A 22,336-nucleotide genomic window follows, 5' to 3' on the forward strand; every position below is an offset into this window, starting at 1 on the left:
ATGATGGTCTCCACTTCTCGCACGTATTCGTATGTATGTATGTATGATCGCGCTTCCGCGACGGTGCTCCTACGTACGGTATGTGGGTAAGTCTATTCTACATGGTATAAGGGCGAGACCGCTTGCAGATCTCCAGTTCCTCCTCGCGCTAGTCAAACGAAACTCCGTGGCATGATGTACCGGTAGGATGTATGTATGTGATGGTACATACGAGATCTACCAGATCCGAATTGACTCTCTTCTGCGGTCTGGGATGATGGATTTGCTGCAGTCTACATATATACGACTTTATTTTATGTAGAGTAGCATTGGCATCAGCTACCCAAGACAGGTACTCTACATAGGAGGGGTTCCGAGCTGAGCGCACCACTCGATCAGAACTTTACTCTACGGCCGACTGGCCGACGAGAAAATGCAATGAGAATGCTTGTATCAATACTATCTATCATAACTGCGCAACTGGTGTATCCTCCACGCCGCCGAATCCCCCGGTCCCCCTCCCCCTCCCCTTCCCCTTCCCCTTCCCCTTCCCCTTCCCGCCCCCCATAAGCCACGAAGCTTGACGTCGATGTCCCAAAGCGCGAAAGCCGCGAGCCAGCCGCACTGGTCCTGGATTAGCTAGAGCACTCTACTAGCAACTACCGCAGCTCGCCAGGCCAGCAACTAAGCCCAACTCCACATCGTCACCACTACTCAGTCCGTATCCATCCATCCCTCCATCCATCCATCCCTCGCGGCATAGGTATGTCCTGGTATGTACCCACCAAACCCAGTCTGGCCCCTCTCCGAGTCTTGTCGCTCAGACCACTCATAGAGCCTATCTAGAGTTATACCTACCTTGTAGCTATCTACCGCGCATCCTCCCGAGTCTGCCCCAAAGTGCCGGCATGTCCCAGTCGCTTGCTTGCTTACTTGCTTGCTTGCTTGCTTGCTTGCTTGCTTGCTTGCGGTTCCGCGCGATCGATCGTCAGCCCAGACAATATCTACATACATAATGGGTTTACCTTACTCAAATAACGAGTCACTTCCCAAAAAAAAAAAAAACGAGGTTGGTCGAAGTAAATAGGTAGTTAGCCCTTCAAAGAGTCAACGCCGCACCGGCTCAACGGAGAAGGTGGCGGACGAGGTCACGAAACCTGAGACACATTTCATAGGATGTCCGATACCGAACAGTTACCGGGGGAAGTAACTGGCTTCCCCGGACTCACTCCTCCAAATTCCGAGTGGAAAACGCCGGACCAAGCAAGCGCAGAGACCTTGTCCAGGATTTGGCGGGTGCCGGGGAGGAGAGGATCTGATGCCCTATATAGATGATAACTCTATATCCACCGCGTGGACTCGGGAGAGGAGGCTAGGTATGTAGAAAAAGGTTCTGACGACTTATGAGTAGAGTACTAACTAGGTACTCTACCATCGTCAACTATGGATTTGATACTTCAATTCTTTTATGTACCGGTACCTACAGACCACAGACCACAGGCGTTCAGGCGTTCCGGTGAACAGGCGAACAGACCAGCCAAGGAGAAAAGTATTGTACATAGAGTATGTAGAGTCCCAGGAACAGCTGATAAGTCGTGCTTCACCACCATTACAAATTATAAGCGCAAGGTGCACAGGCACCACGAGTACACAGCAGGGGTTCGCTATATGTAGTACCAGGAGTACTCTAGAGGGGCCCGTGGGCCATGGGCCATGGGCCATGGCACTCACCTTGAAAGTTGAGCCCGGGTAGCCGACTCCCGACTCCCGAGTACAGAACTTAGCGCCCGCCGACGCCGAGACGGAACCTGCCATGGTTCTCACGGGGATCGTCGCCGCTCCGAGGTTCCCCCGGCGCCCGAATAAGTGGCCCGCAGACTACAAACAGGCACGAACGTCTGCGGCGGCGCGCCCGCAAGCAAGTATTGGTAGGTACGCTGTGCAAGTTTTAACTTCCAGGTTCCAACTCTAGGGTACTGATGTACAAATAAGTTGTGAATACTAAAACCTCCCTGCCGGTCGATTCTCCACGTGTTCTACTACCTAGCAGTACCTATTTCTCACCCTGAGGTATCATACGCGCAATCATGTCGTCAACAACCTTATAGTAGTCCAGCTCTGTCTACAATACTCGAGTCTTGTCTTGGGTTAAAAGCTGCGTGATCTTGCCGGATACCTACATATATTAGGTACTTATGTCACATGTGAGTGCGAGTGTGTAAATATCACTCGGCTCTCTATCTGCATCTTTTTATTGCGATTCTCGTTCTCGTTTAAAAGCCACCGTCACCACTCGTCCAAGATATTGCAAATATGTCACATTGGTCATATGCGCCTCGAGTGCGCCTCGAGAATCTTGTTTATTCTCATACTTGCTTCTGCTTCTGCTTCTGTCTGGTATGTCTAGCTGGTCATCCGCTGTGTTCTGCGAATGAATCAAGCAACTGAAACATTACACTCATATTCTCAACACTTTTGAGACTCCGAGCGGTACGGACATCCACGATTGAAGTACCTAGATAGATAGATCAAGCAGGATCAAGCAGGATCCTGCAGCAGCAGGAGGAGGATGATCGATGCCAGCCTGGTGGTTCCACCGGGCCAAGTAGAGTGGCCGGAACGCCTCTTCGAAAGTTGTTCCCAGTGCCGGAAGGCGTTCGCAGCTGTTCGCAGATGAGCGGTGCCCGAATTCTTGAGGACGGACGGGCGGACGGACGTAGGCGGGAAGGTCTCCTTGGATGAAGTGGTACATACTACATACAAGAAGAGAGTGAGCCTGGCCTCCGAGGCCAAGCAAGAGAGCTCATGCGGCCTGTGTGTGTGCAGAGGCTGCGGGTATGTAGGCGGGGCGGCGGAGAAGATGTATATACCAGTAAACTCATTACTTTTGCTTACGGCGAACTGTTAGATCATAGCCGGGCCTCCACCCAGATCTTTCAGCGCTGCGAGAGATATTCCTTTTTGTCCCGAGTAGTTTGGCAATTAGGTACCCCAAGTTTCGTTCAGCCTGCCGTCGTGTATGGGTACCAGAATACGCCTTTCTCTCAGATGTGCTTACATTTGCAATGTAAAATTCCAAAACTTCAGTCTGACACTACAGAATACACCACGGAACGAGTGACGACAGATATATCAACACGATGACTACCGAAGCCCGAGCACCGTATCACCTCTTTCCCGGGGATACTTATTTCGCAATCGGCCATGAAGCTGTCGTCTACGAAAAACAATGCAATATCCATCCTTTTCCTCTCCATTTCCGTCTCGTCCGGTACTATACTAGTAGAGTGAGCTGCGCATCGACGAAACACCTACAACCTCCCCTCCCGTGTCCTCGCCTCGGCCTCCAGCTCCTCCTCAGCCGCGCGGAAGTACTTGAGCGTGTCGACACCGTGCTATTCCGCCGCACACGCATTAGCCATCTACCCCTTCACCCCACCCCACCCCACCAAAGGACAAACTCACCTGGTTATGATTGACAAAGTTGAACCAGGGGATAACATGGAAGAAGATCTGGGAGTATCTCGAGTTTCTGGCAGCCACACCCTGCATATACGGGCTGAGGCTTGAGACGCCATAGAGCGGCTCCTTATTCTTGACCTTGTCGACCATCTCGCGCATGTCCATCTCGACCTCGCGCGCGTTCTCTTCCCAGCCCCAGAAGCGGACTTTGGCTTTCGTCAGCCCACTTATCATGTGAAGGGGTGCGGGGGGGTGGACGTACGAGATGACTTGTTGTAGGCCCGCAGGAAACCAGCGGTGAGTCCGATGGCGCCCATGAGCCGCATGCTGGAGCGCAAGGCGGCCTGCGACGCCTGCGACGGCGACATGCGCTCCATCAGCATGAAGCCGGCGGGGCCGGCGGCCGCGGTCACAGCGGCTACGCCGTAGTCGGCCGGACGCATGTACCGGAGTACACGCGTGAAGTGGCTGGGCGGGGATGTCAGCTTTGTGCGCCGGAAGGAGGGTGGTGGGCGGGCTCCGCTTCCCCCCCACAGCCAGCCCGAGCGGAGGGGAGGAGGAGGGGGGAGGGGGGAAGGAGCGCCGCGTGTAGTAGGTGGACTAGACGAGGTGGGCTTACGGGTCCGTATCGATGACCTAGACTCCCGGTTTATTAGCTTCCTCATTGCCGGGTGTGGGGAGCCGAGCCAGTGGGTGAGGGGAGAAGGTACCGGGAACTCGGTCTCGATGTGCTTGGGCGGGATGATGTCGCGTTCTGCCATTGTTGCGGGCGGGCGATGTGTGAACGGCGGGGTGGATAGTGGTGGTGCGGTGTGGTGCGTGCGACGTCGGCGGCGGTGGTGGTGGTGGAGGTTCAATGCCCGCTTTTGGCGATCATGATGGTAGCTGCGCGAGTGGGGCGTTGTACCCGGCACTAGGATGTTGCATGGATTGTCACTCGAGAACTGAAAGTCACCGCGAAAAAGGATTTCGAGTGTTACGATTCTACACGATGCAGGCAGTTTGTATCATTTCAAAAAACATCAGGCCACTATATGGGCCAGTAACTCCGCCAGCGTCCGCCCGGTATCACTCCCATCCCAAACCGCCTTCTCATCCCTCCCGCCGGTGCTCCCGCACGTCACGGCCAGCCCTACCGAATCCACCTCTACCCGGACCCTGCTACCTCTCTTCGCGCAAACCATTTCGTTTCCCTGAGCCACCTGTTCCCACCTCTTATCCTTGTCTTGACCCTCAGAAAGAAGTCGTACCCAGTTCACCACACTCCGCTCCAAGCACCAGTAAAGGTAACTCGCCATTTCCTCTGCTGTCGAGAACCGGTTCTCGCCCATCAATCGTGCCGCAACGCCGTCGTGGCTGGTGGTGATCACATATTGAGTTCCCCATACGGGATGCTGCAGTCTTGTGCGCATGGTGATGCTCAGAACCCACCCGCCGGGGAGGTTGACCGTGGCTTCGGATGCGAGCAAGTGCAGGAACGTCTCGACGACCGAATCGACGCCCTTGAGCTCGCTGTCAAGGGTATTGGATAGTGGGGACATGGTGTAGGAAGCCGGCGCGAGGCCCGCGGTCCGCGCGAACGAACGGAGTTTTGACAGTGTCCGGATGAGATGTTGCTGGTGCTGGCGGTGGTAGAGGTGTGTTGTTACCGGGCGTAGGAGTTGTAGAGGTGCGCGCGAGGGCTTGCGGTTGGAGAGGGGTGGTGGCGGTTTCGAGCGTGCTTTGAGGGACAGGCGGTGGTTGTAGGAAAGTAGGATTCGCAAGGCGAGGGCAATGGATTGGGCGAGGGAGTTGGCAGAATTTGAAAGGGGTGGATCGGGAGTGGTGTCATCATCGAGGGGCGCCTGGGAGCATACGAGCGTCAGCCAGAGAGCAAGGCAGCGCGGACGCACGAAGGAGTGCATACCATATCCAGCACGATCATCTTACCACTGCCGAGTTCAATCATTGCGGATTCTTCACTCGTGCGCATCATGTGTCCAGCAAAGTTTCGCGCCTCCTTCATGATCTCGAAGAACAATTCATCCTCATAGATGAAATTTCTCGCACGCCGAATCATGTCCTTTACACTACCGTCATTCTTCCCCGCGCGCTGCGTGCTCACTCCGATCACTTCGCCATTCCTGACCACCTGCACCCGTAGCATCACCCGCCCTCTCGAGCCCGTGTCGATGTCATCCATCCGCACACTCCCGTCGTCATTCCTCCGCAGTGCGCCGATACCTTTGTCCTTGTACTCTTTCGCCGCCTCGGCGAAGCCGTATCGCACCGCCAGCACATTCCGCTCTCTCGGCATGCGCGTGATCAACCAGCCATCGTTGCGAATCGCCAGCGCGCCCTGCCAATACACCGTCTCCTTCTGGACCTCGGCGCCCAACTTCTTCGAAGCTCCCAGCAGTGCATCCGCAGCGGAATTGAGTCCATCCACCTTCCACTTCTTCGCCACTTTCATGTCTTCCTCCTGGGCTTTCTTATCGATCTTCCTCGATATCCGATCGAAACCAAGACACCCAGGCGGTACCGCCGCCTTGAGTGCCGGCGACATGGTGCTCAGTCCGGCTTCGGGCGCATTGAGCGACGTCACGAGGGAGATGTAATCGAGAGCCAGCAGCGCCTCGTTGTGCGCATGTCCGAGCGCCTCGAGCATTTCGGCACGGGTCTTCTGCAGTGCCTCGATCGCATCCTCGCCGGCAGGGGTGGCCGGCTTCTCGGCCGCGTCGTCGCCGTCGCTGCCATCGTCTATGTCCATCTGGTCGCCATTCTGGAGTTGGTCGGCGATCTCCGACTCGAGCAGAGCTTCGTTGAGGTCCTTGAAGTGGCCGCGCTGCTGTTGGATTCTCGAGATGAGCGTGGAGACGGCGGTCTCCTCGGGGCCTTGTTCGGGCCAGTTGCAGAGCGAGAGCGAGAGCGAGAGGTCGGTGGCGTCCATCGTTGTTGCGATGCGAAAGCGGAATTTCGAGGGCCGGGGTGGCGTGCGAGTCGATGGTTGTCGTGCTTCCGGTGCCGTCGTGTTGTTGGGGTGCATTCTCAAGGACAGGCGGACGCGATGCTCTAATATGCGGCTACCACTCACAGAGATTAGCGCATCTTGCCATGTGCACTAAACCTTAACTGGTCTTACGTAAGCTCATCGTGCTTCTCTTTCCCGTCTCACTCGACGTCAATTGTCACAAGTGTGATTGCCGAGTAATCCGATATTCACACTGGCCGCCATAGTCAAGTAAAGGCCGCATGGAACAATACATTGATGTTCCCTCTCTCTCCGCTATTCACACTGCATTAGGCAGTCTGAGAAGGTTGTTTTTACAAACTCCCATGTGTGAATAGGGACTGAGGATGACATCAGCGGAAGTACGCATTGGCAAAGGTGCATACTTTGTACAGATTCGTTTCTTTGCATGTAGTAGGCTTCAACAGTAACGGCCAATGTTTAGGGCAACGGCTGGAGGTGCAGCTGCAAAGACTAGACCCTTCTTCCCTCGTCATTCACTCGGCCAACCATCCACCCACTCACTCTCCTCTCCTACTCACTCCCCTCCCCCACCCACTCTCCAATCCTCCGCTCACCCACCTCTCACACTCCCCCCTTCCTGGCCAGCCCAGCTATTTCCACCAACACCAATCGACCTCCTCCACCGCACACTCAATCCCTCGTCACCATGGGTTGCGGAATTTCGAAGCCAGCTCCGCGGGAGTACACCACCGTTACCTTCGTTAGTTCGGGCCACCAACACCCACACTACGTCCCATACTCGGCCAGGAGGCGCACCACCCGCATCCGCCGTACCGTCACCGTTCCCGGCAATGCCGTCGTCACGACCTATCTGAGCGATGGAAGAACCATTACGTGGTACCCGGCCGTTTGACGGGGCTGCAAGGTTGATCGTAGGGATGGGGGTGAGAGGGTGAGAGGGTGGAAAATGGGGGGACGGTGGAGGGAATTGTGGGTGTTTTTAGCATTGTTTCGATGGAGTTCGTGCTGGAGATAATGGATACAAAACGGTGTTTCGGGGTACAATGATTGGGAGCTTTCTTTTGCGGATTCTTTGCTATGTGATTGTCGTCCTGGGGGCCTGGCTGCGAAGGCGAGGTATCTACTATGAATTGTTGTTTGAGATGGAGGAGAACGAAAACCATGTGTACCGTGGCTGTGGACTTTATTGATCTTCAATCATGCATGGGACGTTGATGCTGGGAACCTAGATAAGTATTCTTCCGAATGTGACCCGTTCTTTCCATTCAGCCGTTCTTTCCACTCAGCTATCCATTCAGCTATCCTGCCATTCAACCATCCTCCCCACCACAGCGATCGACCTCTCTTCACCTGCGACTTCCATTCTCATTCGACATGTCCGAGTTCCAGCCCTCGGAGTCAATGGCCATCTCCGTTCAGCCGATCGACCCGTCATAGCGGACATGTGTCCGGCATGCCCATTCTACGTGAACACGTCGATCAGATCCGCCGAACCGAGTGACAGCTGTGTTGAAGCCGTATCACGACACTCTCGCAGCATATGTAGCATCATGTAGGATGTACGGCAGCACTAAATTAAGACACCGCCCTGGAGGCACTGCGGCACCAAGGATCTGCACGTACCTGCAGCATCCCCACACAAACAGCACGAGCTCCGTCAGCGACAGCGGTGATGGCTACACACATGCACACATACTCCCCACTGCACCCGTCCGGAATATCCACTGGCCAGACGAGAAGCCAAATCATCATGCCTTCCTACGATGCTACGATGCAAATCAATATCATGCAAGGAACCTCGATAAGTCTTCACTTTCTTTCCGCTTCCGATATGTATCATCCCCCCCCCCCCCCCCCCCCAAAAAAAAAAAAAGAAAAAAGAAAAAAAAACAATGCTTTATCCCCCTCCTTCCACGAGAATTCCTGTTTCATAACCATAGCTCTCCTATCATCCCGATCGTTGCTTCAACTCCTACTTAACGGCTACAATAGTCTCGTGTCGTCGTGTCTTCTCCTTCCTTCCTTCTTTTTTTCTTCGGCATCTCCTACAGTCTGTGACTCGCCCATCGAGACGAGTCGTCTTGTGTCTTGTGTCTTCCGTTGCTTCACCCATCGAGCTAAGCTACCGTATTCGTTGCGTCTTCCTTTTGCGTCGAAATTCGGAATTGGACGATCCCTGCAAAATCTCCACAGCTTCCAGACGGTCCAGGGGTCGAGCCCCGACCGACTGAGCGAACTTCACGACAAACGAGCGATTGAATCGCCAATCTCGCACGACGCGCGCCGCAGCAAGAGCACCTCGAAACCCTATCTGCAATCCCAAGCCTATCCTTCACGTCAACGAACGAAACTCTCGGTCGCCCCCCGCCAAGGACAGCGCCCGCCTGCCTGCCTGCTCAAACGAAACAGAGACAAAGAACGCTCCACTTCCCTTTCCAACCTCCCGGCCCCCGAACAACTACCTCCCCGACCCTCCCTCTCCTTCACGGACCTCACCCACAAGCTCAGCGACCACAGCCCCTCCCACCAATTCCACCACCCCCCACACACGAAACACCGTCGAATCTCGTCGGTTACACGCTCGCTCGATCGATCATGGGCACCTCTACAGTGCCGTCGCTGCAGCTCGAGCTCCCCAAATTTGAGAGCCTCACCGCAGGCACCAACCTGCCCCAGGTGGGACCCGAAGACATCGAGGACCCGCCGCCCGCGCCGCCACCCTCGGCGTCGCCCACGCCCGCCGCCGACAAGCAGCACTTCGAGGACCCCATGTCGCCTCCGCAGTCGCCGGGCGGCCGCCCTATATCCATGCGCCGGTTCCTGTCGCGGGTCTCGCTCAACTCGTCGTACACCACCAACACCACCAACACCGCCCACCACAACAACAACAGCCATGGCAGCACCGACGCTACCGACAAAGCTTCGATCTTCTCGACACCGACGCTCTCGTCGCCCGAGCCCAAGAAGGCGAAGAAGTCTAGCTGGTGGAAGAAGGCCAGCGGCTCGTCGAAACGTCATTCCATGATGCCCGCTGCGCCCTCCCACCAGTCCCAGATGAAGGTGCAGGCTATTCCGCCGCCTCCCAGACTGCCGGATGACATGTTTGGAACCAATATGTCGTCGATGGATGGTGACATGTTCAAGAACTTCAAATAAATGGGGGGTTGCCTCAAGGTGCTCACCGCGCATGGGGGGGGGGGGAGGGAGGATGGGGCGGAAGGCGGAAAGTTGGGTTGGTAATGGCTGACTATCGAGAAAGGAGGGGAGGAGAAGGGAGGCGTGAATGCATGAGTGCGGCGGTGAGGCAGTGAGGCAGTGAAGTTGCGAGGGTGGGCCTCTGTAGCATACCTATTTCATTTTACTCTTGGGTGGCTTCGATTCTTTCTTTCTTTGATCTTTTCAATTTCTCTCCCCCCCTTTCTACCATTACGGGGGCCGTTGGTTGGTATATGGCTGGCATGTTTCGAATTTGTGTGTATACACCGACGAATGCCCGTTGGCAACATCAGTCTGAGTACCCTATGTGTGACATCTTTTTTTCCTTATACTCTTTTCTTGGCTTGGTTCTTCTATCATATCATACCTGCTCTGATTCCACTACCCCCCTCCCCCCTCCATCCCCCTCGGTTCTTGCGGATACCCGTTCGTTGCTTGCACTGCTGCTTAATGGGAATGCAGTCTGTCTTCTCCTTTTGCTCATTTTCTTCCTTTTCTCCTTTTTCCTTTGTCTCCATGTCTGTTTCCTTGCTTCTTTGTCAATGGGTTGGGTTGGTATTGTCGTTTTTTTTTACCCCGGCCCTACATATCATATCATATCTAATGTGGTATGTCTTGTTCTTCTTGTTCTTTCTCCCTTGTACGAGATCCATCTTGTGCGTGCCTGTGTGTGTTGAGTGAAGGGGGTGAGTGACTATGGATGGATGGATGGATGTCGTTTTAATAGCTCTGAGCTCTGTGTTTTTCCTTATACCCTTCTTACTCTCGAAGTACTCATTTACTCTCGGTTCTTCCCGCCCACCTTCCCGCCCTCGCTACCTATTACTCCTATCATACCTACAAATACTCTTCTCATATCGATATACTTATATCTTACACCAAAAGTACCTTTTATGTACTTATTTACCATACTACGTCTTACCTTACCTTACCTTACATTACCTAACCTTACTCTGCTACTTACTTAAGCCTTTCCTTTGTCATTTTGTTTTTTGCTTTGGAGGGTGTAGGTGGAATTGAATGTTGAAAGTTGTTGTCCGAGTGGACCGGACCGATTTGGTTGGTTGGTGAATGGGGAATCTGATACTCAATCCGGCCGCTGAACGTCTTTTGCAAGAGAAGATGAAGAAGAAGTAAAGATCTCATGTGTAAGCTCCGAATAGTAGGTACTCGTCGTGAGTCCCACGAGACGTAAATACTAGTTTCTGCGTCGTGCGAGCGGTTTCCAGTGACAGACATGCCTCCACGATAGCACTTGAGCATTTGAGCACTCGAATAGCTACCTGCAGGTACCGGTAGGTTGGTAACTATGCCTTACAACAGCGTAATCAAAAGCCTCTGCCGCAGACTCCGCATTCGCCTCCGCCACGCAGCTACGCAAGAATGTACCTCCCTACTTACACGTACATACAGTACACGCCCACGGATCTTCTCCGATGAGAACGAGGGCGAACGAGGGCGGACGACAATCAGGAGCGGCAATCTCGGCAGGTAGAGTACCTACAATGTACCTGGTATCCGCACGTGAAATCACGTCCTGTCACTCGACCGCCAGTGCGTTCGGTTGAGGATGATGCCGACATCGGGCGCAGCAACGGCATCGGCACCGGCACCAACTGCGTGCCGAGAGTCCGAGAGTCCGAGACGGGATACCTAATAGGTAGGGTTCTGTGCTTGTGTTGTATGTATGGACCACACGCAGTTCACCAACGAAATTTTACACAAAGCCAGCCAGCTTCGATCCACAATATCTCTTCCATACATACATCTCAAGTAGGTAGACCACATAACACATCTCACCGTACCACCCTCAGGCCCCCCCTTTCCTCAACCTCGCCCTTAAGCAATCGATCGAAACTGTCGTACAATAATAATAAGTAAGTACCAGGTAAGCACCAGGTAAGTACACAAGGTACTTGACCTTTGGGTCAGCAATGCATCGAACAAACGAACAAACGTGAAACAACAAGATCAATACAAGATCAATACAAGAACGTAGTAGGCAAGTTGCAAAGTGGTATCCTACTTCATGATCAACGCAATACAACGCAATACTATGCAGTGCAGTCGCACACCCCCACACCCAGTGATAATCATAATCCCCTCCCCTCGGAAAAAGATTACAAGACAAGAAGAAAGAAAAAAAATGGTCGAGACACAGAAACCCCCCCAGGGAACGAAGGGGGGAAGAAAGAAAGATGATGAAGAAGAAGATATAAACTCTTTGATGTGATGAAGAACCCCAAATTTTAAAATGAATGCCCGCTGTGCCCCTCAAAAAGAAAAAGAAAAAGAAAAAGAATACAGAAGGAAGAAGGAAGAAACGAAAAAGAAGCTCCATCCGGGAGCTAACTGCTACATGACATTACTTCGCCTCTTGAACCCAGATCTATGCGTTTGCTTGTCAGCCATATTCAAACTGTGGGGAGGGTCGCGATAAACATACCTCGAGCTTTCCAAACTCGGACTTCTCACGCCGGGCCGCCTTCTTACAAGACGAGATGGCCATGTCTAGGTCCTCCTGATCAGAGACACTGATCATGCCGTCTCCGTCCTCATCGCGGATCTTGCACCGCACGTTGCCCTGGAACCCGAACTTCTCCTTCAGCCGTTGGACGAATTCGTTGTACTCGATGCCGGTGGTGATCATGATCATCCGAGTGTCCTCGCCGTGTGCCTTGACTTTGATCTGCAAATTCCATTCCCATCAGCAACATGACCGATGCGAGGCACGGTGGACCAATACATACCTTTTTCACTTCAATCCGACGTGAAGCCCCGCTGCGCATACTCCTGCTATCCAGCATCTCGAACTCGTCCTCGTCAAATGACGAGCCCTCATACGCGTCACTCGCATATTCCTCGTCTTCCTCGTACCGAGAAGAAGGCGGCGCACGCCGACTGGGACCACGACGAACGCTCCCGAGCCCGCGCCGGCTCGGGGCAACAGACGGTTCCCGAGACTCAGCACCATACAAATCGTAAACGTCGTCATTGTAGGGATTACTCTGATATTCGTCCGAGTATTGGGATCGATCGCTCCTATCGGCCGGGCGCTGTGGAGGCTCGCCCCTCTGCTGCGATGGCGCACGCACGGACCGAGATCTCGCCGACACCGGAGGTTGTGCTGCTCCTCGCACAGAGGAGTATGCCCGGCGGGGCTCCATGATCGGTACGCCGGCATGCACCGTAGGGCGGCGTGGAGGTGGGCCATATCCAGTGGGATCCAACCTATCGCGCTGATCTCCGCGATTGCGACTTTCATCGCGCGCCTTATCATCTCGCCCCCGGGTGGATGGGGAACGTCCTCCGCCCATACCTCCCTGCCCACCCATGTTGGCGACGGTATTCGCCCGCATTGGTTTATTCGCCGAGAATTCGTTCTCCGGGGGTGGCGTTGGTGGGAATGCCTGGCGCTCACCTCGCAGACTGGACGGTGTATCTTTGGGCGCTGGAGCTTCCTCGGCACGTATGCGGGAAGTGAGGTCAGCCTTGACAAGGTTGCTGGCGGCGAAGGATATCTCCGCCGCGGGGCGGTCGTCGAGCGGGGCGGTTGCGGCCATCTCTTGCTAGGAGGACGTCAGTTCCGGTTTTCTTCTCCACCTCATCGATACTCCAGGGTGTATTCCAACCTTCTTCACTTCCACACCGGTGAAGCCAGTGAAGGCGTTCTGAGCATCTGATGCAGCCACCAACCGAGCCTTGCCCAAGTAATCTTTCGTCTTGACGTTTCGTACTTTCGACTCGTTGGGGCGGTACAATACGCCAACACCAACCGAGAAGACTGTGTAACCCTAGAGGACCGTTAAACCCCCCCTATTCTCCGGGCAGTTGATCATGGGCGGCGGTTACAAACCTCAGCCTGCTCCTTGATAGCCTCGTCAATAACATTATGATCCTCTACTTGCTTCTCCTTTGCCGCGTACTCCATATCTGTCATGCCTAGCGCCAACTCTTCGTTGTAGATGTAGCAAAGACCCCGGTTGAACAACACCTCGCACGAATACAGCTTAAACTTCAAGCCCAGCTGCTCGTAGTCAATCAAGGTGTTTCCCCGCAGGTACAGCAATGATTCGTTGAAGTTCGCCATTGCCTCCGCGAACTCGCCGAGGAGGAAATTCGACACTCCCATCTGGAAGTAGGCCACGGCAAGGAACGAGTCGAGCTTAACAGCTCTCGCGTAGGATTCGACCTGCCGAGAATAGATAATCAGCATCCCGAGGAGCTTGGAACCGCACCGGGGCCACAGCAGAATAAATAAATTAAAAGGATTACTACTCACAGCTCTCTCGTGCTGGCCGAGAGTGGCATGGATCATGCCAATGTTGAAGTAGATCTTTGAGGTATCCGCATTCTGCTCGAATATCTCGAGAGCATTCTCGTATTGCTCATTGTCGTAGTATTCTAGAGCTTCCACCCAGCTTTCGATTTCCTGTAGAACGGATAAACAATATCGAGATTAGCACGTGCTCTGTCTCCCTATCCCCCTCCTCCCCCTTGATTGCTCCCCCCCGTCTCTCCCCCTCCCCCCGGGTCGCGTGCACGAATTGTGCACTTTCTTTGTTTTCCTCCCCCGAGATCGCTGAGAGAGTTGAACGCACCTGTTTGAGAGACATGGTGATCTCTTAATCCTTCGCTGTTGCCCGAGTGCTGTGCGGCCTCGTGGGGTTGTTCGTGGCTGCTAGTTGGAGTACTCTGTTGTGAAGGGGACGGCGGAGGCGGAGGCGGGCAAGTCGAGGTTTTGGTCGTACGTTGGTCCGTTCGGTAGTGCGAAAGTGCGAAGGTCGGAAAGGGAGAAGAGGGGCGTAAAGAAGCACAGGGCGACAACGGCCAAGCCAGCCAGCCAGCGGCTGAGGGGGAAAGAGGCGAAGAGATGCGGACTCGACGGGGATGGGTGTGGGGGAGGCAATCTTCGCAGGGCCAGCCAGCGACAAGCAGTAAGAACTATCTCCTCAAGAAGGAAAGAACTCCCAGGGGAGAGTGTTTTCCGGTCTAAAAATGCGTGAGGACCGTTCCTGCGGATCAACGATGCAGTAGTAGCTGTAGCTGTAGCTGTAGCTGTAGAAGTAGTAGGTGGTATGTAGTAGAAGTTACAAGGAAGTCGTTGTGTCTATCGATAAGGCGGAAGAGAAGAGAAAATAAAAATTATGGTAAACGACGGTGCAGCGAGACGATAACCCGGCAACCAGTAACTATACGAAGAGAGAGATGGAGAGAGAGAGAGAATGACGTGACGGGAGTCGTTCAAGCAAACAGACGGAAGGATCGTAAGGTTTCGGTACGCAGGCGCGAAGCCAGAGGAAGCAGAGAATGTCCGAAGGAGGAGACGGGGTATAACTATGCCACTGGCACACGAGCGAAGTGTTGCTAGGACAGGCGAGTCGGAGGGGTCGAAACGCTGTTTCGTCTATGATTCCGGATCCGAGATTCTGGTAATGAAGAGGTGGGGGGCGGTTTGCCTTGACGAGGAAGAAGGGAGGAGGAGGCTTGTATGTATGCTGGGCGTGTATGATGTATGAGAGTGTAGACAGCCTTCTAAGATGAAGCACCGAGGCGAGGAAGGGGGGAGGTTTTGGGGGACAGGGAGGAAGATCTAGTAGGGAGAGGAAAAGGGCGAGAGATGGAGGAGGAGGAGGAGGAGGGAGACCGGGTGGGAAAGGATGGCAGCTATGTTGCTTCTGGACGTTCTTCACTTGGGACCATCTGCAGTCAATTTTACTCCACTCTGGGGCAGATATTGTTCTCCACGTCTGCCGCCCAGAGATACGGCCTGCCCGTTTGGCGACTATCGTCGTTTTCTGGGTGGTCGACTATCTGTGTTGCTACTATTTACAGTGGGGTGTTGTGTGGGGTCCTCAACGAAGTGCGAGTTTGGTGCGAGTTTATACGGCCAAACGATTTTTATGGTGGAGGCCCGGCGCCTACATGCAGGCCCGTGGACGCGGGACCCCTCCGATCGGATGCAACTGCATGCCACAGTGATGCATCACCAGTCCACATGGATGGATGGATGGATGGACGGATGGCTTAACCCCGCATCTCCAGCAGGATGGAGATGGCGAGAGAAAAGTCGTGGAGAGTTGCACACGGAAGGGCTGGGGATTGTGGTCTATCTATAAGCCCGTGCGACTCTGCGACGGACGAGCACTGAGCAGACTGGCGGGACAATAGTGACGGTTGGCAGTGGGACGGCACGGCTGCGGGAGACGTCGTCTCAGCAAAGCCCCGAAACTGTTTGAGTGCACCTGAAACCAACCTCCAGCACTCGGCGTCTAGCATGCGCCGGGCATCCCCCTTGGCGCTAGGAAAAGCCATTCGAGCCTCGACAGCCATTCACAATTCCACAGTGCACACTGCACACTCCTTAACCAGGGAAGGAGTCGAGGCGAGAAAAGCACTTTGCAGATGCCACGCCAAAAGATGCTTGCTGATCTGTATAGTAATTCCATCTTCTCTGCGTCGACTCGCCGAGACCGAATTCAAGTCTTACAGGCCACGGATGTCACAACACCGTTTTATACACTTCCATCTGGTTTCCAAGACAACTTACCTACTCGCACCGTACTCTACAGGCACTCACCCCCGCCGATGCCCAACTTCCGCTATTGTACTTACTACTGGCAGCTACGCCGTCAAATGGATGGCTCCACAAATCGCACGGCATCGTCAGATCATTCCCTTGTTGACTTGCTCAGTTCGCTCCTCCCAAATGGTTTTACCCGAGCACGCACACACCTGCTGCAAGTCAGCCGTCATCCAGTCACAACAAAAACACCAACAACAGCAGGAGCAGCGGCAGCGGCAACCACAACAGAACAATAGAGACTACGGAGAGGTCTCGGGTGTGCATCCGGTGAAAAAGCCAAGCCATTCCCCTCTCGCCCCCTCCCCTCCCCTCGCCCCGCTTCCTGCATAGGGCAGCAGAACTATTCACACGTACCGTCTTCTCATTTTCCCAAACACCCGCGCTTCTCGCGATGACGCCACACAGCGTATCGGGGTCGTTAGTGGCAAACCCACTCTCCTTCTTCGAGACGACCAGACTTCTCCCGATCAACTCCCAGATCTCTACCGGACGAGTGAGGAAAACGCTTCCGGCGCCGGATTCGTCGACCTCGAACTCGCCAAACCGACCGCGGGGCTCTTCCTTTTCTCCCGTGGCGGTTCCCCGCCATACCGCACCCGTCGACGCTGCCCCTTGGGATATATCCCCGTTCTCCCGCACGCTGGCGTAGTATCGGCCCGGTGAACAGCCATACACGCTCAGGTCAACGATCGAGAGCTTCGGCGACACCTGGATCATCCGCGCGAGGCCGCGCACGGGATTGGCGACCTTCGCGTGCGTCTCAAGAATTGAAACGGCGGCACCTGTCCATACATCAACCCCGGACGATCCTTGCTCTCTCTCTCCTGGTGAGATGTTCACCTTGTTTCCCACTGCCCCGTAGAATCGCCGTTCTGCCGGTGGACTGGATCGCTCGCACGATCTCCGAGGGCGCAACTGCGTATAAGTGTCAGAACATATCCTCTTCACTTCTTGAGGTATCATACTGGTCCCCGAGATCTGAACCAGCTGCTCCTTGAGCTTTACGTCCACGTTGATGATGCCTAGCAGCGAGTGATCAGTCGTGCGTCACTATCCGAACACTCTGTAGGAGTTACCGGGTAGCTCATGGAGTGAGCCGGATACGGCTTGAACGCAGGACTCGCATTTGAGAGGGACAGCGAACAATGTCTGAGCCGAAGGTATCAGTCTCCGTCTCAATCCGAGTCCGGGCCGACGCAGAGGCAGACGAAACTCACCTCGAAGGGTTCTGGTTGAGTCATGGTTGGCGGTTGTCACTTCGCTCGCGGTTGCACGTAGAAAGTAAAGTAAAAGGAACACTCGTAGTAGCAGTACGGTATGTAGGAGATTCACGGCAGATATAGTAATCCCTCTCCCTCTGTTCTCTCTCTCTCTCTTGTCCGGACGTACGCGTGATTTCAAAGCAAGCAAGCAAATGTCCGTTCGTTCGATGGTGGGGGTGGGGGGGGGGTGCTATGAAACCTGCTAGACCAGGAAACAACCTTGCTTGCACAACCCCGCCGGCCCGCCGGGTAACCCCACCTACAAACCCACCATCAGTGGGCTTCACGATCGCGCAACACCACCAGCCAGCCAGCGCAACACCACCACCACAGTCTACAGGACACACCTCCCACCGCCTCCGCCACCTCCACCGCCTCCGCCCTCTCCAACGCCGCTGCCGCAGCAGCCAGCCAGCTAGCACAATGTCACAAAACATCGGACGGGTCAGTGTTCCCTTGGGGGCGCTTCCAATCCCTCGCACGCTGACAGCTCTTACCAGACCTCACTCGCCTACTCGCGCTCCTGGCACCTAATCGACATGGCGGGGGACTCACGGTCGCTGGGACGAGTAGCGACGAGTATCGCGATCACGCTGATGGGCAAGCACAAGCCGATCTACGACCCGTCGACGGACTGCGGAGACTACGTTGTCGCCGTGGGCTGCCACGACCTGCACACCACCGGGAAAAAGCGCGAGAAGAAGAAGTACTACAGCCATTCCATGCGTCCCGGTCGCCTCCAGGAAATCACAATGGATCGCATGATGGCGAAGTATGGTGGTGCCGAGGTCCTGAGGAGGGCCGTGTCCGGCATGCTGCCGAAGAATCGTCTGAGGGATGTGAGGCTCGCGAGGTTAAAAGGTTGGTGCTCCGGGGAGCGGGGAGCTCCGGGGAGCGGGGGATGAGGCGTGGATGCTGATAAACCGAGCAGCGTTCGAGGGCCCCGGTCACCCGTACAAGGAAAACATCGTCAAGCTGAACGATGCGACGGTTCGTGCGGTTGCGGAGGCGTCATCGAAGGCGTCGGAAACGCCGGTCATGGATGCGGTCAAGGCGGAGCGGGCGGGTAAGGATCAGGCGTGGCTGTAGGTGTGCGGCGGCAGCGGCAGCGCGCGAGGGAAAGGTGTACAAAGCCAGATGTATATTACAGGTAGAATGGGGCACAAAAGCTAGATATTTTTTTTTGCTTTGCTGCAAGAGGAGAGGAGAGCGCCTGATGAGATTCGCATGAGCTGTCCACAGAGCATATTGAAGTCTGGGCGGCAATCACGATTGCTGCAGAGAATAGGTACCTCTGGCAAGTCGCACTGTGTCGTGTCGTTGGCTCAGTTCCTTCTAACCAACCCAACCAATCTGAATGACGGGTGGGCGACAACAACATCCCTCATCACTCGCAAACCCCCAGCCTAGTCTTGTCCATTCTGAGTCACTCGAGTCCGCAAGTCCTGAGCATTCGTCGGATATGTAACATAGCACCTACTGCTACAAAGCGAGTATGTAATACCTGAGTAGCCATTAGAATTAGTGGGGAAGGGGAGCTTCATTGCCCCACCACACGTACATACCGTACCTATCATTGCCACAAAGAAGCAGAAGCAGAAGCAACGGTGAGTGTGTAATCCCGGCGAGACCCCTCCCACCTCCCACCTCGGAATAGACCGACAGACAGGCAGACCGACCAGGCTCGGGAAAGACGGAACGATTGCGCCGTTTTGGCCGGTAGAATACGAGTCACGTAATACCTACCGGTACTCATCTTCGATGGAGTAGGCAGCTCCAAGAAACCTACCTACCTTGGTACGATAGTATGTAGAAACTTCTATTCCCAACCGCCTCCCATTTCCCCCGGTCCTCCGGTTCTCACACCATTGCTCACGAGAGTGTTTTGTCAAAATTCTCCTACATGCCATATACCCGCGGAAGTACTTTTCACAGGGCTGGTGTCCCACGCCTTCCGGCGCCACTATCGACAGCGGCGGCGGAGTTCTCCGACTCCCTCGTTCACACGGGAGATCGACTGATAAGGGCTCGCTAATCGGCCTTCTCCGAGCAGCCAGTGGGATCATATGTACACCATAGAGTTGTTTGCCAAAAGTTGGTAATAGAGTACAGTACAATGTATGAGTAAACAAACAAAACAAAACGAGGAAACCACTATTATAGAACACACGTACATATCCCAAACCAAAATCAAAATTCTAGGTACATGGCCGAAGAGAAACAAAACACCCGAAAAGAAAAAGAAAACGCGATCTAGGTAGTTAGGGGCTGTACATAAATTTACAACTTCGACTTGGGAGTCAGGCTTGCCCGCGAGACGGTGCACTTGATGAGGCCGTTGGGGCTGGATTGCGGTGCGTACACCTCGGCGTTCTTGCCGGTGTTCTGGAGTCCCTTGTGCCACGACATGTCTGTTCATCCATGGGCTATTAGTGCCTTTTCATAGTAGCGGACGGGAAGGGAAGGGAAGTGGGAGATAGAGACTCACCGATTTCGAAGTAGTGCTTGTTAGGGAGGTTGTACGAGACGTGCTCGACCAGTGGCACGGCGGCCAGGATCTGCTCGCTCATCTTGTACATGGTGGCCTGAACAGACGCGGAGAAGTCCTTTGCGAAAGTGTCCATGGTGATCTGTCTCGCGGCCTCCCACGCGGCGTCGAACGCGGGAATGACAGCCCGAACTGCGGCAACGTCGGGGAATACCTTCCAGTCCCAGGCGGCGTCGACATCGGTGCTCAGGATTCGGTCCGAGACCTCTTTGAGGGTGGTGTATTCATCGCGGACGAAACCGTGGAAGGCGGAGCCGGTGCTCTTGAGGACGGTGAGACCCTGGATACCAGACTTGATCGAGATGCCGGCATTGCGCTTGAAGTAAACTTCTACGTTGCGGGTCTCGGTGCCGTCTCGGAAGAAGGAGTGGGGGTGCGGCTTGCCGTCGACGACCATGCGCGTCCAGCGGTGCGTGATGATCTTGACGTGTACTGCGTGGATATGGGCGTATTCGGCAGGGAAGTGGGTAGCAAGGATGGAGCCAAAGAGTTCAGGAGGTGTGACGGGGTTTTGCTTGGCCAGAACTGGTGTTTGTCAGTCACCGTGGAGCTCCATGGAGCTTCGCGCAGCTTGGGGTACGGTCTAACTCACGATAGATGGTGTTCTTGACCGAGTCGGTGGCCACAACAACGCTGTTGTCGGCACGGGTGTAGCTGGGGGAAGTTCGTCAGCCGGGTACGCGTGTTGCGGAATAACGCGGTACGTACGAAGATTGAATGTCTCCCTCCAAAAGAACGCAGACGGTAGTCTCGTTCACCGTCTGGACACCAGTCTTCTCATCGCGGTGAACTTTGTAGAGACGGACGTTGTCCTACGGATTGATGTTAGCCCGGGGAGACGCGTAGGACGATGCGGCGCAAAGGAGATGCAGTGTGTACCTTTCCGTAACGAGCAGCAGAAACAGTGGCCATGTTGATATTGATGATGAGATATTCTCGAGAGTTTGGATATGTGCTGAGTGCTTTATCGAGTATTGGATAGCTTGCTTGTGAGTGAAAGGTCCTTAGAGCTGTGGATGTGCTTGTGTTGTGAGAGCTAGGGGGAAGACCGGTCCCTTTTAAAGACTTATCGGACCGATAGAGCTATCTCCGTTCAAGGTCCTCGCTCGGATGATCGGTACCTCTCCCTGGCGGGCACCTTCGCCATGCCATTTTCGTGTCCATCTGCTATACTGTTTCTTAGATGCTGCATTGCTTGTTCGGTTGGGGAGAGCCGGAGCATGGAGAACGTGTGGTTTGTCGTACGAGGATGGCGCGAACACTCGAGAGCTCCAACGGGACACGGAGCTCACCGATGCCTGGCAGCTCAACAACCGACCCAAAGCGAGATGTCATAGCTAGTCCTGCGTCCTCCGCGCTTACCAAATGGCTGACCCATTGGCTCGGGAGTAGGCCGAAGAGATGTTGTAGGTACCATACAACCACACAGGGCGGCAGGCGGCATATTGTCTGCCTTCGGGTCCCTCCGTGCGGCTGCGCACTCTGGCGAGAAAAGTTCTGTCAACACAGCACTAGGCCCAGATCACGGGCGAAAGCTTGCAGTAATTATTCTGTCATGTATCTGTCGCCGTGCTCGCTGAAGGTTTCGGGTGATCCCTATACTCCATTTACTTATCTATTCAACCGGCGTTCGGCGGGTGGTTTTTCTCCTGGAGGCAAAGGCTTTTCGTCAGTTATCTGAATACCGGTATCTCAGCGCCACTTTACGCCCTGTCTTCGGTGATCTTACTACCTATTGTATAGGTACACACCGTGCTGTCAATGATTTCGCCCATCGAACACGTACATAAATCTACATAAGATCCATCAAGAGCTCTGTAGGATTCAAGAGAAATACAACTTTATACTTTATGATTAGGCCGAAGCAGTCTACTTACGGTACCAAAAAAACGGGAAATGTTTAGCCCTCCGACGAATCGTCTGGAAAACGGCATTACACTGTCACCGATTTTATGTATGTACCTCGGTTTCTGTCACTGTACATTGGACTGCCTTCTGGCCATGATATCATCCACTGCGATATCGAGTGATAGAGGCGTAACGACAACGGTGACGGAAGAACTGCAGAATAGCTTCACACTGGCATCCCCCGCGAAAGAGCATAATCCTCGGCGGCAACATCCGTAGCAGCTCCCTCAGCAGTAGCCAGCTAATTCCACCAGCAACATTTTGCATTGTCCATCACTGGACCCGAACAGTCATCGACACGGCCACGTTTCTTTCTAGACCGTGCTGATAAACGGTTTCCGCGCGGCTAATATCGTAAGCTTTTTCAGTTCTTTAACCGGACGAAGAAGACTTTGAGGACG

At 54.3% G+C, this 22,336-nt stretch overlaps 9 protein-coding genes across 9 annotated transcripts; 3 read left to right on the plus strand and 6 right to left on the minus strand.

Moving 5' to 3' along the window:
• Nucleotides 1-2,947: 2,947 nt before the first annotated feature.
• Nucleotides 2,948-4,268, minus strand: BZA05DRAFT_410821 (C-terminal of NADH-ubiquinone oxidoreductase 21 kDa subunit-domain-containing protein). Its single transcript, XM_051484941.1, has 5 exons — nucleotides 4,152-4,268; nucleotides 4,061-4,077; nucleotides 3,704-3,909; nucleotides 3,445-3,647; nucleotides 2,948-3,374 (listed from the first exon to the last, which is right to left on the minus strand). The coding sequence occupies exons 1-5, from the start codon at nucleotides 4,200-4,202 to the stop codon at nucleotides 3,291-3,293; spliced, it is 561 nt and encodes a 186-aa protein (XP_051335584.1). The 5' UTR covers nucleotides 4,203-4,268; the 3' UTR covers nucleotides 2,948-3,290.
• Nucleotides 4,269-4,463: 195 nt separating this feature from the next.
• On the minus strand, nucleotides 4,464-6,370 carry BZA05DRAFT_427407 (subunit 17 of mediator complex-domain-containing protein; the record flags this gene model as incomplete). Its single annotated transcript, XM_051486055.1, has 2 exons — nucleotides 4,464-5,285; nucleotides 5,348-6,370. 2 exons carry the CDS (start codon nucleotides 6,368-6,370, stop codon nucleotides 4,464-4,466), a joined length of 1,845 nt encoding a protein of 614 aa, XP_051335585.1.
• A 2,771-nt stretch (nucleotides 6,371-9,141) lies between these two features.
• Nucleotides 9,142-9,610, plus strand: BZA05DRAFT_410824 (uncharacterized protein). Its single transcript, XM_051484942.1, has one exon. It carries the CDS (start codon nucleotides 9,185-9,187, stop codon nucleotides 9,569-9,571), a length of 387 nt encoding a protein of 128 aa, XP_051335586.1. The 5' UTR covers nucleotides 9,142-9,184; the 3' UTR covers nucleotides 9,572-9,610.
• BZA05DRAFT_410825 (uncharacterized protein) lies at nucleotides 9,611-10,764 on the plus strand. Its single transcript, XM_051484943.1, has one exon. It carries the CDS (start codon nucleotides 9,865-9,867, stop codon nucleotides 10,306-10,308), a length of 444 nt encoding a protein of 147 aa, XP_051335587.1. The 5' UTR covers nucleotides 9,611-9,864; the 3' UTR covers nucleotides 10,309-10,764.
• Nucleotides 10,765-11,341: 577 nt separating this feature from the next.
• Nucleotides 11,342-12,027, minus strand: BZA05DRAFT_183155 (uncharacterized protein). The gene has a single exon (XM_051479330.1). It carries the CDS (start codon nucleotides 11,970-11,972, stop codon nucleotides 11,442-11,444), a length of 531 nt encoding a protein of 176 aa, XP_051335588.1. The 5' UTR covers nucleotides 11,973-12,027; the 3' UTR covers nucleotides 11,342-11,441.
• Nucleotides 11,997-14,247, minus strand: BZA05DRAFT_422164 (uncharacterized protein; the record flags this gene model as incomplete). The annotated part of the gene is made up of 7 exons (XM_051485776.1): nucleotides 11,997-12,020; nucleotides 12,078-12,320; nucleotides 12,382-13,200; nucleotides 13,264-13,425; nucleotides 13,488-13,823; nucleotides 13,914-14,063; nucleotides 14,233-14,247. The coding sequence occupies 7 exons, from the start codon at nucleotides 14,245-14,247 to the stop codon at nucleotides 11,997-11,999; spliced, it is 1,749 nt and encodes a 582-aa protein (XP_051335589.1).
• Nucleotides 14,248-16,297: 2,050 nt separating this feature from the next.
• BZA05DRAFT_422165 (superoxide dismutase) lies at nucleotides 16,298-17,458 on the minus strand (the record flags this gene model as incomplete). Its single annotated transcript, XM_051485777.1, has 6 exons — nucleotides 16,298-16,366; nucleotides 16,572-16,999; nucleotides 17,058-17,132; nucleotides 17,183-17,239; nucleotides 17,294-17,366; nucleotides 17,435-17,458. The coding sequence occupies 6 exons, from the start codon at nucleotides 17,456-17,458 to the stop codon at nucleotides 16,298-16,300; spliced, it is 726 nt and encodes a 241-aa protein (XP_051335590.1).
• A 325-nt stretch (nucleotides 17,459-17,783) lies between these two features.
• BZA05DRAFT_410834 (mitochondrial 54S ribosomal protein YmL23) lies at nucleotides 17,784-18,723 on the plus strand. Its single transcript, XM_051484944.1, has 3 exons — nucleotides 17,784-17,923; nucleotides 17,980-18,340; nucleotides 18,411-18,723. Exons 1-3 carry the CDS (start codon nucleotides 17,903-17,905, stop codon nucleotides 18,566-18,568), a joined length of 540 nt encoding a protein of 179 aa, XP_051335591.1. The 5' UTR covers nucleotides 17,784-17,902; the 3' UTR covers nucleotides 18,569-18,723.
• A 929-nt stretch (nucleotides 18,724-19,652) lies between these two features.
• On the minus strand, nucleotides 19,653-21,038 carry BZA05DRAFT_183232 (urate oxidase UaZ). The gene is made up of 5 exons (XM_051479331.1): nucleotides 20,907-21,038; nucleotides 20,736-20,839; nucleotides 20,620-20,681; nucleotides 19,968-20,552; nucleotides 19,653-19,890 (listed from the first exon to the last, which is right to left on the minus strand). The coding sequence occupies exons 1-5, from the start codon at nucleotides 20,937-20,939 to the stop codon at nucleotides 19,760-19,762; spliced, it is 915 nt and encodes a 304-aa protein (XP_051335592.1). The 5' UTR covers nucleotides 20,940-21,038; the 3' UTR covers nucleotides 19,653-19,759.
• Between the last annotated feature and the right edge of the window lie 1,298 nt (nucleotides 21,039-22,336).

The sequence above is a fragment of the Tricharina praecox genome (assembly GCF_024521635.1).
Source record: "Tricharina praecox strain CBS 144465 chromosome Unknown BZA05scaffold_33, whole genome shotgun sequence".
NCBI classification, from domain to species: Eukaryota; Fungi; Ascomycota; class Pezizomycetes; order Pezizales; family Pyronemataceae; genus Tricharina; species Tricharina praecox.

Excerpts from the sequence above, each read along its gene's own strand:
- BZA05DRAFT_410821 (XM_051484941.1), bottom strand. The coding sequence starts at position 4,202 with ATGGCAGAACGCGACATCATCCCGCCCAAGCACATCGAGACCGAGTTC. Across the intron at positions 3,648-3,703 it reads GGCCTACAACAAGTCATCTC|TCCGCTTCTGGGGCTGGGAA; the intron begins GTACGTCCACCC and ends CGAAAGCCAAAG. Across the intron at positions 3,375-3,444 it reads ACTTTGTCAATCATAACCAG|CACGGTGTCGACACGCTCAA; the intron begins GTGAGTTTGTCC and ends GCGGCGGAATAG.
- BZA05DRAFT_410825 (XM_051484943.1), top strand. The coding sequence starts at position 9,865 with ATGGCTGGCATGTTTCGAATTTGTGTGTATACACCGACGAATGCCCGT.
- BZA05DRAFT_183155 (XM_051479330.1), bottom strand. The coding sequence starts at position 11,972 with ATGGAGCTTCTTTTTCGTTTCTTCCTTCTTCCTTCTGTATTCTTTTTC.
- BZA05DRAFT_410824 (XM_051484942.1), top strand. The coding sequence starts at position 9,185 with ATGTCGCCTCCGCAGTCGCCGGGCGGCCGCCCTATATCCATGCGCCGG.
- BZA05DRAFT_183232 (XM_051479331.1), bottom strand. The coding sequence starts at position 20,939 with ATGGCCACTGTTTCTGCTGCTCGTTACGGAAAG. Across the intron at positions 20,553-20,619 it reads GGTCAAGAACACCATCTATC|TTCTGGCCAAGCAAAACCCC; the intron begins GTGAGTTAGACC and ends GACAAACACCAG. Across the intron at positions 19,891-19,967 it reads CAAGCACTACTTCGAAATCG|ACATGTCGTGGCACAAGGGA; the intron begins GTGAGTCTCTAT and ends ATGGATGAACAG.
- BZA05DRAFT_410834 (XM_051484944.1), top strand. The coding sequence starts at position 17,903 with ATGTCACAAAACATCGGACGG. Across the intron at positions 17,924-17,979 it reads TGTCACAAAACATCGGACGG|ACCTCACTCGCCTACTCGCG; the intron begins GTCAGTGTTCCC and ends AGCTCTTACCAG. Across the intron at positions 18,341-18,410 it reads GAGGCTCGCGAGGTTAAAAG|CGTTCGAGGGCCCCGGTCAC; the intron begins GTTGGTGCTCCG and ends TAAACCGAGCAG.